A 14574-nucleotide genomic window follows, 5' to 3' on the forward strand; every position below is an offset into this window, starting at 1 on the left:
TCGTCATCTTAAGCTCTGGTGATTATTGCACATGCGCGATACAATATCGATATGATATCGCCCCACCCTAGTCTGATACTGGTGAGATTTAAACTGTCTACATTCTCCATCACCTGACACATAATCAAATTCAATGGCTAGCGATGCTTAATCAGACAGGGCAGTGTGTTGCTCAGTGGCCTGAGTCTCTGTGCTCAGAAGGTCGCTGGTTCGCGTCACGTCTGCGGGCCCTTGGCCCCCAGCCCCCTGGGTGCTGCTGCAGGTGGGTGCCCTTCGCTGCCAAGCTTATTATCACCTATACACTTTCTATATCTGTGCATCATGGAGAGCAGAGAGGGGTAGGCAGTAAAAAAAATCCCCATCAATTAAAAAGTGTCATTTTAAAATATTACATTTTTCCAAGGGTTTCGGCATCTTATCAACAGATTTTGAGGTGGAGTACGACATGAGAGATGCAATAAAATGTTATACAGTGTTGCCAAAAGAACAGGGTGTCACTGACTAATTAAATGCGAGAAAACCAGAGAGAAAACAAAGAAATATTTTTAAAATGCCAAACCATTCTTAGGACTGCAACGAGCTGCATCCCCAGCCAAGAGCTTATCTGAGCGACTCTGCCCATTAACAGGTAGTGAGAGCATCCATTTTAATGCAAGGATGAGGAAAAACCCAACACGGTTTGCATACAGAACATTCACAAGACAGTTATCCATGAAATTCAAAATTATAACAGGACGTCTAAGTCTCTCGTGACTGACATGACTCAGACTTCAGCTACGGCATGCACTGAACTATTCATTTAACTTCCAGAATTAACATTCCAAACAAAACAAAAAAATAACCATTTCGTTCATCTTCAGAGCAGGCCATGAATTCAGTGTCGTTCCCTTTTATTACACAAGGGTCAACAGTCTTCCATCTGAACACCTTGCAGACGGACGTCTCCGCCAAAGTCCGACAGCGATGCCGGCTACGGCGCTCCGCCCCTGCCGCATGGCGGTCGCCATGGTTACACAACATCTCCCAAAGCAGCTCTCTGCACGACCTAGACAACATCCTCAGTCAGCCGTAGGACTGAAATAATTTAACAAGCGAACAAGCCAGCCAGCCCACGGGACCATGTCCTTTGATCCACGAGAAGACTGCAGATCGTCTATGACCGTAAACACAAGCTACGTCTGTAAGCGCGTGCTCTCTGGAGCCTGGGTTCTGTAATTAAGACTCAAAACGTGAACAAACGCGATATTACACAGAAGGAACAAAGCTGGGACCTGCATTTCTCCAAATAAACTTTTTGGAGAGAGGAAGATGCGTTTTTTTTTTAGAGGAAAAAAGTGATTTGTAATTAGATGGGGGTTAGGGCACTACACAGACTGAAGTGCCGCACATTCAAATCCTGCTCAGACAATGAGCCCCAAGCACTTAAAATGCTAATTAATCTCACAATCAAAGAAGGTCAGACATGAGAATGTGCCTTCAGGCTCCCTTAAAACGGCTGGGCGAGAAATAGGAGTGCCTGTGTCCTGTGCTCTTGGAGAAGTGCTCAGTGACGTAGGAGTGGATGACACGCCTGATAGGGGAGGGGCATCCACCGCCTGCTGAGCCTGGGCTTTAAGGTGGAATTTACTCATTTTAGTTTTCAGGGACATTTTTATTTACTCATTTAAAATTTTCCATGCAGATCATAACATATTTTATCATGAAAGACCTTCTGTATACCTGCCAATTTTACAATTTTTTTTGGGGGGGGGGGGGGTTGTGGCTGGCTCACAAATTTTTTAATTTAAAATTGGTAAGATTGCAATATACAGGAATTCCATTGTTTTTGAGAATACTGTCGAAATACCATATACCATGGTATAATGCCTGGACAGTGTGGGAAGAAAACAAGCTCTCGTGATCTGCATCCCATGACTGAAACACGGGGGGGGGGGGGGGGAGAGGGACCGTCCTGGCAAGTTCGTCCCTTGACCTGCTCACTGAGTCGAGAGTCAGTTTAAAAATTTTAAATGCTAACCTGGTCACAGATGAGCTCCCACTTCTTCTCGCTGTCATACTGCCGCAGGAGTCTGGCTTTGTCTGGAGGGAGGTTCATGGAATTCTGGGGGAAAAGGGACAGAAGAGGGATTGAAACAAAGAGCAGCAAAGCAAGCGACACCAGAGGCAACCTGCCACTCTGTGCCGTCCACCTGATCCAGCTTTGAAACAGATAATTCTGACTGCTGGCTGTGAGTGTTATTAGACTGAGGGAGGCCCAAGGCCTCCTAGGCTGCAGGGGGCGCCTGCGCTTTGCTGTGTCACAGCCCATTAACATGGCATCGCTCAGGCATTTAAACTCACAGTCCAGATTATTATTATTTTTTTTTGTTAAGCAGGTTCAGCTGGTCCCTGAAGAAACTGGGATTAGCTGCCTTGCTGAAACTACTCCAGTGACATTGGGATTTGAACTGGCAACCTCCTGATCAGTTCACGAGGACCAAGCAGAATCAACAGCACAAGTGCAAGGATGAACTCCCCCCCCCATGCCCCCTCCTTCAGTCTCACTGCTGACACCAATTGAGTATACATCAACCCGCCAACCTCCTCGTGTTAACAACAAACAAACTCACCCACGGCAACCAATGTGAGGAACATTGTTTTCCTACACACACACAGACACATTTGTATTCATATCTTTGTGGGGACTGTCCATTCAAAACCCAATACAAGGCATTTCGCATTTTTAGTATTTTGATTGCAGCTACAAATTTTTCTATTTTTTTTAATGAGTTTCTCCTTGTGGAGACTGAAAAAATGGCCCCCACAATGTCAAAAAAAAAGATTTTTATCACAATGTGGGGACATTTGATCCCCACCACACACGCACGCGCACACACACACACACACACACACACACACACACACACACACACACACACACACACACTTCTCTGGCTAGAGGAAATAATACAACATGAGCCCACCCCCCATTCCCCACCCCCAAGCTGGCTGAGAAACAGCAGCCAACATCTGGTTCCAAGCAAACTAAATATCGCATTCCATCAGCTTAATAAATACCTCCTACACTTCCATCAAATGGCTAACAGGGGAGCTGACATATAAGGAACAAGTGCTATTTATTTATTCCTATAACAGTTTAACTGGCAGCATATGACCTTGTAGCTTATTTATTTATTTTTTTACTGCTCAACCAGAACAAGGCCAGTAAAACACCAGGCTACAACTGGCAAAAGTTAACTCTCAGAAATTCACCTGACCAACTACTGAGTACCCCCGGTTTTACCCACGATGGGAACAGCCGATGCAGCAGGTGACATTAGCGGACACGTTTACACTGGAAAGTCACACGATCGTTTTGTTTTAAAGGAAAACTTCGAAGCGAAGCTTGTCTGTGCAAGGAGGCGCTCACACCATTACGCTGTAAATAATGGTGCCCTACCCTATCAAATGTCTGTTTTCTCAGCTTTAAAACAACATTAGCACTGTACAGCTACTTTTGGTACAGTGCTTGTATTTCATACCCTTAAGTAAACCCCACCCTGAAATGCCTGACCAAAGACTGAAACAATTAGGGTTTAATCAACCCTCAAAAAAAAAAGAGATGGGATGCAGAGGCTCACACGCCGATCAGAAACCGTAGTAAAGCAATACGACGCCTTCTGTCATCCGCGCGACAGCAGCCCACACCCAGCTAGAAAAGAAGACGCTTCCACAGAAAGTACATTGATGTAATCCCTATTTCCTTTTAATAGAAAACATCACCATGTATTAATTTATCAGACATGAGATCACCATTCCCCCTCCCCCAAGTGGGTGGCGGCTGCCACAGCTGTACTGGCGAAATGGCGAGTCCAACGGGACAGAGAGGGAAACAGGAACCGGACCCGGCGACGGAGGTTTAGGGGTGAGGGGGGGGACAATTTAGGACAAGAGAGAAGCCCGAGGGAGGCTCAGAAAGCCCCCAGGTGCGGTGCTAATGTATGACACCCCCCCCCCCCTTCAAAAAACACTGCTTAAGTAGGCCTATTATCGTCTGTAATAGGTGGCTACCTGAGCCACACATACTGTCTGAAGTGGGTGCAGTAAACGAGACTGAATTTGATTCCACAGCCAGACACTTATCCTAAGTAATCTGCGATTATTTACCTACTTACATAACTGGGTATTGACCCAACGATTAAAGTTATGCATGGTACTCAGAGATAATGGTACCAGGGGGGCTTTCAAGAACCCCCCCCCCCCCCCCCGGGGTCACAGACCGCTGCAGTAGCTGCCATCTTGGATGTGACCCACCAGTTTCCACATAAAAGGCACGTGAACCGTGGAAGCTGCCAAGATGCATCTCCCATGAATGTACACGGCCGATTTTACAACATGCAAGGGTGCATGAGTTGTCATCCCAATAATCCCATAATGGAACCTCGTAAAGCAGAAAGAGCAGAGTGTGTGTCAGCGTGTAAGGATCCATAACGGTCCAAAGGCATGCCAAACATAGATCTGCAGAGCCTAGAGACCACAAACCACCTAGAGACGCTTCAGAAGCCCTGATCTGAGGCCCTGTCTCCACCTCCCATCTTGACCGTTTGTCCAAATGGCACAATTTCTAAACCCCACAGTTATCAAACAAAACAGAACGGGGGAAAAACACGAGGACATGGTATAATACCTGAAATCAGATTAGATTTCACCGGTATTACAAAGTATGAGCTTAAAGATTCTTAAAAAATGGTTTGAGAGGTAAACAAACTTTCTGAGGCTCTGCTACCAACAACTACCATTTACAGAAATCACAACTTAAGCACACTTACTAGCTGGAAATGCCCTTAGGCCAGCACATCATTTCATTTTTGTTCTCACCATTGTACCAATACCTATGCTAACTAAACGAGGACATTATGGTCCATTATTCCAACACGCTCTCAATGGTAATCAGAGGGAATGACTCTGATACACGGGTCCCTGAAACAGGTCAAGACCCCTGTGATCAGCATGTTCTGTAAAAAAGTTCATAGTCTAATTCATAGTCCAAGCATAGCTATACATAAACATCAACGTAAGCCTGAAGTAATACTAGGTATTCCAAGCAAAAGGTTCAAATATGTTAAGTCACTGTATAATGTTGACGTGAAGCACATTTCTAACAGGAGCTGTCTGGATGGCTGACAAATGGATTAATACCTGAGAACAGGAGTCACCTTGTACACCAAACAGAGAAGCTGAAGGGGCCCAGGCACTTTGGTCATTAAAATGCTTAAAACTGACAAGTTAAAGTGGGCTTAAGCCAACAGTCGAAACAGGGGCCATATTACACACTCCCTGCCTTCAAGCACCCGAGGATAAAACTCAAACGGAAACAAACTCAGGCGTTTGCTCGCTTCACTTCCATTGGAGAAATTGCTGGGAGCGCTGGAGTGATCTCCATCCCATAATCAATGCCGACATTTTTGATAGACGCTATTTACCTCCACGCTCAAACCCAAGCACAAGGTCACATCTGCTGTTGGTCAAAAGGTGAAGATGGGGACTGAAACCCACCAAGGCTTTTAGCTTAGACTAGGGGCACGTAACATACAAACTCCAAATAAATACAATGTAATCCAGACCGTGCGATCACCCCCAGTGAATTTCATCGTTAGACCCGGGACAGTTGACTTAGACAGTGGACCCCCAGCTTAAACGGAGCAGGCTACATCCCCAAGTCAAAGATTTGGGCCTTCGTCCTCTACGAATGGCCACCCCCATGCGCTGTGACTCAGATGGTACAGTCTTCTCAGAGTCAGAGGTTCAATCCAAGCCCTACAACATGTATACCAAGTCTGAATCTCTTTCCCATGGTCTGAAATGCCTCCCAAGATTGTCATTCTCCCTCCACAGCCCAAACACATGCAGCTGAAATGAGGGGGGGGGGACTCCTAATCTTCCCTGGTATGGGACCACTTGAGGGGATAGTGAGCCCTGGGGTCCCCATTTACAGTGTCCTTCATGTCACACGGGGTCCTTACCAGGACAGGATCGGATTGCCACATTCCAGCTTAGCAAGCAACGCTAAACAAAAACAGCTGGCGAGTTAAGTAGAGTCCTATGGGCAACATAACTGGTCACACAGAGTCACCAAGGCACACTGGAGGTTTCATAAGGCCACGTCTCCATTGTGGTATAAGATCCCTCATCACAGTCTTCAAACAGTCCTCAAGGCCACCAAGCCAGGTACTTAAATCGCCAGGCATCCACTTGGACACATTTGCATCATGATTATATCATTATGTAATCATCTATCAAACCAGGTTGTATGTTCTATTTCCATAGTCAAATGTCAGGCAAGATTTTCCTAGAGGGGCGGCATGGTGGTGCAGTGGTTAGCACTGTTGCCTCAAACCTCTAGGACCCAGGTTTGAGTCTCCGCCTGGGTCACATGTGTGTCGATGTTCTCCTCATGTCGTCGTGGGGTTTCCTCTGGGTCCTCCGGTTTCCCCCCCACAGTCCAAAAATATGCTGAGGCTAATTGGAGTTACTAAATTGCCCGTAGGAGTGTGTGTGTGAGTGAATGGTGTGTGAGTGTGCCCTGCGATGGGCTGGCCCCCCTATCCTGGGTTGTTCCCTGCCTCATTCATGCCCATTGCTTCCGGGATAGGCTCCGGACCCCCCGCGATCCAGTAGGATAAGCGGTTTGGAAAATGGAAGGATGGATTTTCCTAGATACAACGCATGTCCATCAGTAGGTAACACTGCACATGAAAAGTCAATATCATATGGGACTGATCTCGCCAACTTGGTTTGCCAGCTCAACACACTCAATCATCATAGCAGAACAAAAATGGCGGCTCGTAACCACACTGCATCTTTGATGGTTCATGTGTTGATTGACTTCTAGCCTCCAGTTGAGCGGGCAATGAAACAGGAGCAGGAAGGCAAGCAAACACCTCACTGCAGATGAACCTTTAGGGGCCGACGTCCCGGAGCTGCGCTTTTAGGTGCCGTCAAAGCAGATGCCACTCAGTAGCTGGGGAGGACTCACCATCTCCTGCTGCTTTCTAAGCACCCAATGGCACATCACAGAGGTTCTCGCGGCAGTGACTGGTGGATTTCATACAAACCATCAGATTAAACATCCCAAACAAAATCAGACAATGGAGCGGTTTGCTTCCAAATACCCACTATCCACTATATGTTTCCATGCAAGTTTTGAGGGTGGATCTTTAATTTATAATGTCAATGGTTTTCAGTGAAGATACTATCCATCTATACATCTCCATGCTGTTGCTGTTTCTCCAGAAATGGGGTGGGGGGTCTATCCCGGGCAGCACAGGACACCAAGCTCCCCAGAAGAACCATTCCTCCATTTTCTTTCCCGTTATATAAAGCTCACCGTTGCATGTGTAAGATGATGCCATTTTGGACAACTTAAAAGCCGCATTAATTTCAAAAGCACAAGAGCAATTCAAAGTCCATTAAAGAAAAATATGTGAATATTTGCTGGAGTACAGCTATCTGCTACATGCCTGCCTGTTCCTAATTCACTCCCACGTCCTCTCAAATCTTCCCCTGTCTTTGACTGACAAGACCCTGGAGATTCAGGCCTTTAGTGGGGGTGGGGGACAAAAGAATGCGGCCCAACACTCCCCAGCAGTCGACCAGCCCCAGTGGCCCCCAAACTCCAGCGACACCAGCAGCAGGCAGCTAGGAACTGCCTGCTTTGAAAGGGATTCGCTTTCAGAAATCAAAGGCATCGCATCAAAGTGGAGAGAGCGTGGTCAGGCCCTGGAGAGCTTATAAAGATTGGGGGGGGTCCCGAAAATTTGTGTGGGGTCCCGAAGCCGCCGCCTCCTCTTCTGAGGGTCCAGCTGCCACTCTCTCACATTATTGCTCCACTGCAACATTTCCTGAGCCGCGGCCCAAGTCTGGGATCCTCAGGAATTTCAGGAATAACAAAAGGCACCGGTACCATTAGGGGCCCGGTAGAGAAAAATTGGGGGAGGGGGGCGGAGATGGGCACTATAACAAGATAGCTGCATATTAATGCCTTTCATCTGAACAACAGAATTCAAAGGATGCACCACTCTGCCCCCCCGCTCTCATTCCAGCATCCACATTCAGTTCATCTAACGGGGGTGTCCAAGCTTTCCAAAAAGGAACCTTCATTCTGGGAGGCTCGATGCTGGATCCTGCTTAAACTCGGCTACGCCTCCCAGTACACTTGCCCAATCTCGTCAGCATCCCGCAATGTTCCCCTCCCTACGTTACCGGTTGTCGATAAACCCCGAGCCTTTTCCTCTCGAATGACAGTGCGCGCCAAAGGAGGCATGTCGACTCGCACCTTGGACTCTCCTCCCAGGCCCAGAATTACCCAGAATCCACCGCACGCAATAAACAAATCCTTGAGGATTTCCCTTTGATTAGTGCAATGAAGCTCAATAATCCTCTCATTTCTGTTTGGGCACAGGTGTCCGCAGTCTGTCTCCCAGATTATCCGTGTAATCTGAGCCCCCCCACCAGCGGAACAGGCCTGCCGTATACATCCACACCACTCTCCACATGGCCGTCTGTTTGGGTGGCGGTGAGCCTCACTCGCGGCCTAAACTGCCTTGGCATGAGCTCGGGGAATTAGCACGTTCACGGCATCCGCCATGCCACCTTGCCCGTCACAGGCCTCCCCAGCTGCCCCCTCTAACTATGATGGAAATCCTAAAATATCTATTTGTACATTTAAATATTTGCCAAATTAGAGATACATTTCCCATAAGACACTGCAGTACATTCATGTACATTTATGAAGATGCTCTATTACATAAATTAATATACATCTCTTAAAAACAGGCAAGGCTAAAAAGAGTTACACTTCCTTGAGAAGGTACGGAGCGGTATAATTAGCGATCAAATGCGAGGTCACGTTTGGCTAGACGACAGCAATAAAGGAATAAAGTTCACAGCTTAGTGACTGAGCTGGTTGCACCAGTAAGAAGGGGAATGAGACCTTTAGTCAGGGACTGTATGAGAGAGACTCAGCAGTGCCGATGTAAACATGCGTCAATTCTCATTCTCGTACAGAAGAGAACAGACTTTGGTCTGGAAAACGCGTAACAAGTTTAAAAATAGAAAATGGCTGCTGAACTGTCATGACACAATATTACTAAGAACTGGCACAAAAAGCCCACACGGTTCATGAAACGGGTTTACGCTGCGAAGTTAATTAATTCTTAATCCCAGAGAGCTTTTAAAAAGTAGCCTTTGAAAATCACAACCTCAAAAGCATTCAGTCTTGTAAACAAGTAAACACTGACTGCACCAGAAAGACACAGAGGCTCCCCGGGTTACAATCCCCATTGCGATATTTCGACTTTACAATGGGTAAATGTTTTTCACTTTCAGTACATTACTCAATAAATTACATGAGATATTCAAAACATTTTCATAGAATAGGCTTTGTGTTAATCATTTTGTACCACTGCAGGCTAACGTAAGTGTTCTAGGCATGTTTAAGGTAAGCTAGGCAAGGCTATGATGTTCGTTAGGTTCGTTAGCTACTATATCAAAATGCATTTTTGCCTGGTGATATTTTCGCCTTATAATAGGTTTACTGGATGTAACCCCATGGTAACCCAGGCAGCATCTGTGCACAGTTGCCTAATGATGACATGGCAATCCAGATATTTATGCATTTTGTTTCTAGTCAAATCTAATTTTACTTCTCATTTGCTAAATGAGCTACACACCGTGTTGTATTTTCACATTATTCTTGCATAACCGTTTCAGCCCAGGAAGTACAGACATTAGCCCGTTAGCAGGTCCGTGTCCCACCTCGGGACTCCAAGGCCTTTCGCTGTGTCGTTTATAGTTTGTCGAAAGCACCGTAAAACAAAATGGCACTTTAGTTCTCTCCTGATCCCAATCAAACCTCGAATCGCCACACGTCTCCAGTAAAACAGCTGTGTAAATTAATGCCAATAATTAGAAACTGTAACGATGCCCCCAAGCGCCGTGTAACCCTAGGTTGTTCAAAGCCCCCCCCCCCCCCCCCAGTCTACCAAAGAGCGGTAAATGTCTGACACAAACATGTGGCCCTTAAACCTGCCCCTCCCTATCAAAAAGGTGTAGCAATAAACAGGCTATTAATACCTCTGTAACGCGCATAAAGACACTGCTACGGGCTCTATTGTCCCAATGCCAATAATCAACTTGAAAAGTTCATCTTGCCTTTCATGTTCCAACCCACCACCTGCTGGCAGGACAGCCATGTGAGGAGGGCATGAGAATGAAAAATATTTCGGATATGGGGGGGGTGGGGGGGAGGCATTGGTATCAGTCAACTGAAAAGTTGAAAAGTTTGTAGAAAAAAAACACATCTGCGAATTCATGTTCAGTTTCTCAGTGATCCAATACCTCCATCGAAAGATACACGTTTCGGACAAACTGGTGTCTTTAAAATTGTCCATTGTGTGTCCTGTGGTGGACTGGCCTTCATGCCCCGTGCCCTGCGTTTCCTGGGACAGACTCCCAGATGTTCACCATGTGTATCAGATAAGCGGTTATCAAAGCATGGAAGGACAGACTGACCAAGGGGCAGCCCAGCCAAAACTTACGGGTAAGAGAGAGTCGAAAAAGAAATCATTAGCACGCACAGACTTCAGTAACTATTTAAGGGTTGAAATGTTCTCCTTCAAGGGTCCGGCACCCAGTCACTAACTGGAAACCCTTGCATGATTGATTACTTTCCCAGTGACAAACTGGGGAAACACCAGTCAAAGTGGACAAGCAGCATTGTGCCAGCTTCTGTCATCTAGACACATTCACGTGGACAGCGCCCCCTTCAGGCAAGCATGGCAAGCACCCTGGAGGCTGGTTGAGTAGTAGCTCCCAGCACCCACAGCACTTCTGGCTAAACAGACCTCGCCCCCTCGACTTAGCAGGCTTACGCAATGACATCTGGGAAACATTAGCGTTTCACCCACGCGGCCGCAGAATGCATTCGGTAGGCCTGGCACAGCAGTGGGTGGCCACTGCCAGCAAAGACCCTGCACCAGGAAGAGCCAAGTGGACAAATGTAGGCAAGGTTCACGGCAGGTAAAATTACATACTGCACAGTTTACACATACTCAATGGCCAACCTATCAGGTATCCCACATAGTACTATGCAGGAATCCTGCAAAAGTTGACCTGTCTTACATATTAAGAGACTAACTGCTATAGGCTCCTTTGTCCCGATGTCGTGTACCGAGCTGTTTGGCCTCCCTGTTAGCTCTTATGGGTCATTCTCCTCTGACCTCTCTCATTAACAAGGTGTTTTTGGCAACAATCCTGCCACTGCCGGGCATTTCAAACCCCTTGGTTCGCATGTCTTAGTGATTCAAACGCTTGACTCCATATACACATACGGTATATAGTGAGATTGAATTGCATTTATTTTTGTGTCCGGTTAGATTACATGAGTTTGAGGTAGACAGCCATCACAGAGCATCCAGTTAGTGTGAATCCCAACGTAAAGATCTAGAACCCATTCTTGCCCATGAAGGCGAGTGACTCCCTGCAAGCTATCAATCTAACTGTGTATTTTCACGAAAATAGTTAAAAATAGGTTATTTCCCAAATTCATGTTTTTGTGCTTGCACCTCGTACTTCGAATAAGCATCACTGACCTACACGTCATTTAATTTTAATCCAGATGCTGATTCCACTGCATTCTCTTTTTTACACTGGAGTTTCATCACCTACACACCTGATTTTTCTCATCAACAATGTTTGCTGGTCAATTAATAGAATTTTTATTTTAAGTATGATTTGGGTTAGGGTGGCATGATGGTGCAGTGGTTAGCACTGCTGCCTCACACCTCTAGGACCTGGGTTCGAGTCTCCGCCTGGGTCACATGTGTGTGGAGTTTGCATGTTCTCCCCATGTCGTTGTGGGGTTTCCCCCCACAGTCCAAAGATATGCTGAGGCTAATTGGAGTTACTAAACTGCATGTGTTGAATGTTCCCTGCGATGGGCTGGCCCCCCATCCTGGGCTGTTCCCTGCCTCGTGCCCATTGCTTCCGGGATAGGCTCCGGCCCCCCCACATCCCAGAAGGATAAGTGGTTTGGAAAATGGATGGATGGATGGATGACTTGGGCTTCCAACAATTACCAAAATAAAATTGAGGTAAAAAATATTGTGCCACATTTTGTTTCACAATGATGACCCTGTTGTGTCGTGTTATAAATCCAGTGCAGCCCTTTCAGCCTCTTTCTGGGTGTTTCTCAGATGAATTAGATTTAACGGAAATCAACTTTTCAAAAAGACAAGGTGTTTTTAAAGTTTAAGAAATGCATGATATTTCAACGTCAATGAGTAATCATGTCAAATAATCATGATCTGAATACTGACCAAAATAACTGTGATTATGATTTTTGCCATAATCGAGCAGCCGTACCATCAGCTAATGATAAATCCCTTGATTAGCTCAGACATGCAGGTGGTGAAATGGGAGCAGTTAAGGCTGCTTCAGAGGCAAAATGTGAGGTTCTCTTTAACCAAAGAACCTCAGACCACGTGACTGCAGCCAAAAGCATCCCTAACAGGAATGACTATAAGCAAACAGGGTTCCTTAAGTGCCGAAATGGATAGTTAATGGTCTAAAGAGGTCTCCTACAGGACATTAGCACTTCGGCCAGGAGCTAACAAACATCAAACACCTTCTGACTCTACCTATGCGACCGGTCACTGAGAGCCACGTCACCGTGGAGCTTCTCTCCACAGGTCAAGGGCAGCTTCCCACTAAATGCTGTGAAGAGCCTGCCCCACTGTACCCCCCCCCCCCCCCAAATGGGACCGCTAATAGCTGTGACAGCAACAGAGGCCTTGACTGAGACAAAGGGAGCAATGCTAAAAATCAAAGCAGGCCAGGACCCCTTAAACTCAGTCATGTATCACTGACCAATTAAATTCCCAAACTGGGAGTGATGGGGGAAACTCGGACAATATGTAAACACACACCAGTCTGACACAGCGTGAAGAAAATATCTGAATCAAGATTCATGCACTGAGAGACGAAGGCGTTGACAGCGATTGCCAATCATTCCTGCTGAAGCCTGGGCTCATCGGTTTGACCAACTCTACTTGAAAGGCGCAAATGGCAAATGAAACCCCGAGTACAGGTACTGGACTGCTTCTTTTAGCATATCCCATCCTGCTCTCCTTTCAGACACCCCGAGTACAGGTACACTGGACTGCTTCTTTTAGCATATCCCATCCTGCTCTCCTTTCAGAAACCCCGAGTACAGGTACTGGACTGCTTCTTTTAGCATATCCCATCCTGCTCTCCTTTCAGAAACCCCGAGTACAGGTACTGGACTGCTTCTTTTAGCATATCCCATCCTGCTCTCCTTTCAGAAACCCCGAGTACAGGTACTGGACTGCTTCTTTTAGCATATCCCATCCTGCTCTCCTTTCAGACACCCCGAGTACAGGTACACTGGACTGCTTCTATTAGCATATCCCATCCTGCTCTCCTTTCAGAAACCCCGAGTACAGGTACTGGACTGCTTCTTTTAGCATATCCCATCCTGCTCTCCTTTCAGAAACCCCGAGTACAGGTACTGGACTGCTTCTTTTAGCATATCCCATCCTGCTCTCCTTTCAGACACCCCGAGTACAGGTACTGGACTGCTTCTTTTAGCATATCCCATCCTGCTCTCCTTTCAGAAACCCCGAGTACAGGTACTGGACTGCTTCTTTTAGCATATCCCATCCTGCTCTCCTTTCAGAAACCCCGAGTACAGGTACTGGACTGCTTCTTTTAGCATATCCCATCCTGCTCTCCTTTCAGAAACCCCGAGTACAGGTACTGGACTGCTTCTTTTAGCATATCCCATCCTGCTCTCCTTTCAGACACCCCGAGTACAGGTACTGGACTGCTTCTTTTAGCATATCCCATCCTGCTCTCCTTTCAGACACCCCGAGTACAGGTACTGGACTGCTTCTTTTAGCATATCCCATCCTGCTCTCCTTTCAGAAACCCCGAGTACAGGTACTGGACTGCTTCTTTTAGCATATCCCATCCTGCTCTCCTTTCAGAAACCCCGAGTACAGGTACTGGACTGCTTCTTTTAGCATATCCCATCCTGCTCTCCTTTCAGAAACCCCGAGTACAGGTACTGGACTGCTTCTTTTAGCATATCCCATCCTGCTCTCCTTTCAGACACCCCGAGTACAGGTACTGGACTGCTTCTTTTAGCATATCCCATCCTGCTCTCCTTTCAGACACCCCGAGTACAGGTACTGGACTGCTTCTTTTAGCATATCCCATCCTGCTCTCCTTTCAGAAACCCCGAGTACAGGTACTGGACTGCTTCTTTTAGCATATCCCATCCTGCTCTCCTTTCAGAAACCCCGAGTACAGGTACTGGACTGCTTCTTTTAGCATATCCCATCCTGCTCTCCTTTCAGACACATACATACAGAGTTGAGACTGAAGTTTCGGGGCTGAGCACAGGGTCAGGCCATTAACCCAGCACCCCTGGACCCCTGAACCATGTCAGGGGGTGGGCCAAGGGTCCAATGAACATGTGACTGTAGTGGCAATGATTGGAAGGTGACTGGTTTG

The 14574-nt window shown here is 46.7% G+C and overlaps 1 protein-coding gene across 1 annotated transcript in view; it reads right to left on the bottom strand.

Moving 5' to 3' along the window:
* The window catches only part of fmnl2a (formin-like 2a), a 66882-nt gene that overhangs the window by 41873 nt on the left and 10435 nt on the right, over window positions 1-14574 (bottom strand). The window contains 1 exon segment of the mRNA XM_049012731.1: window positions 2018-2101. Within this exon segment, the coding sequence (XP_048868688.1) occupies window positions 2018-2101 (84 nt within the window).

This window comes from Brienomyrus brachyistius, chromosome 1 (assembly GCF_023856365.1).
Source record: "Brienomyrus brachyistius isolate T26 chromosome 1, BBRACH_0.4, whole genome shotgun sequence".
In the NCBI taxonomy this organism is placed as follows: Eukaryota; Metazoa; Chordata; class Actinopteri; order Osteoglossiformes; family Mormyridae; genus Brienomyrus; species Brienomyrus brachyistius.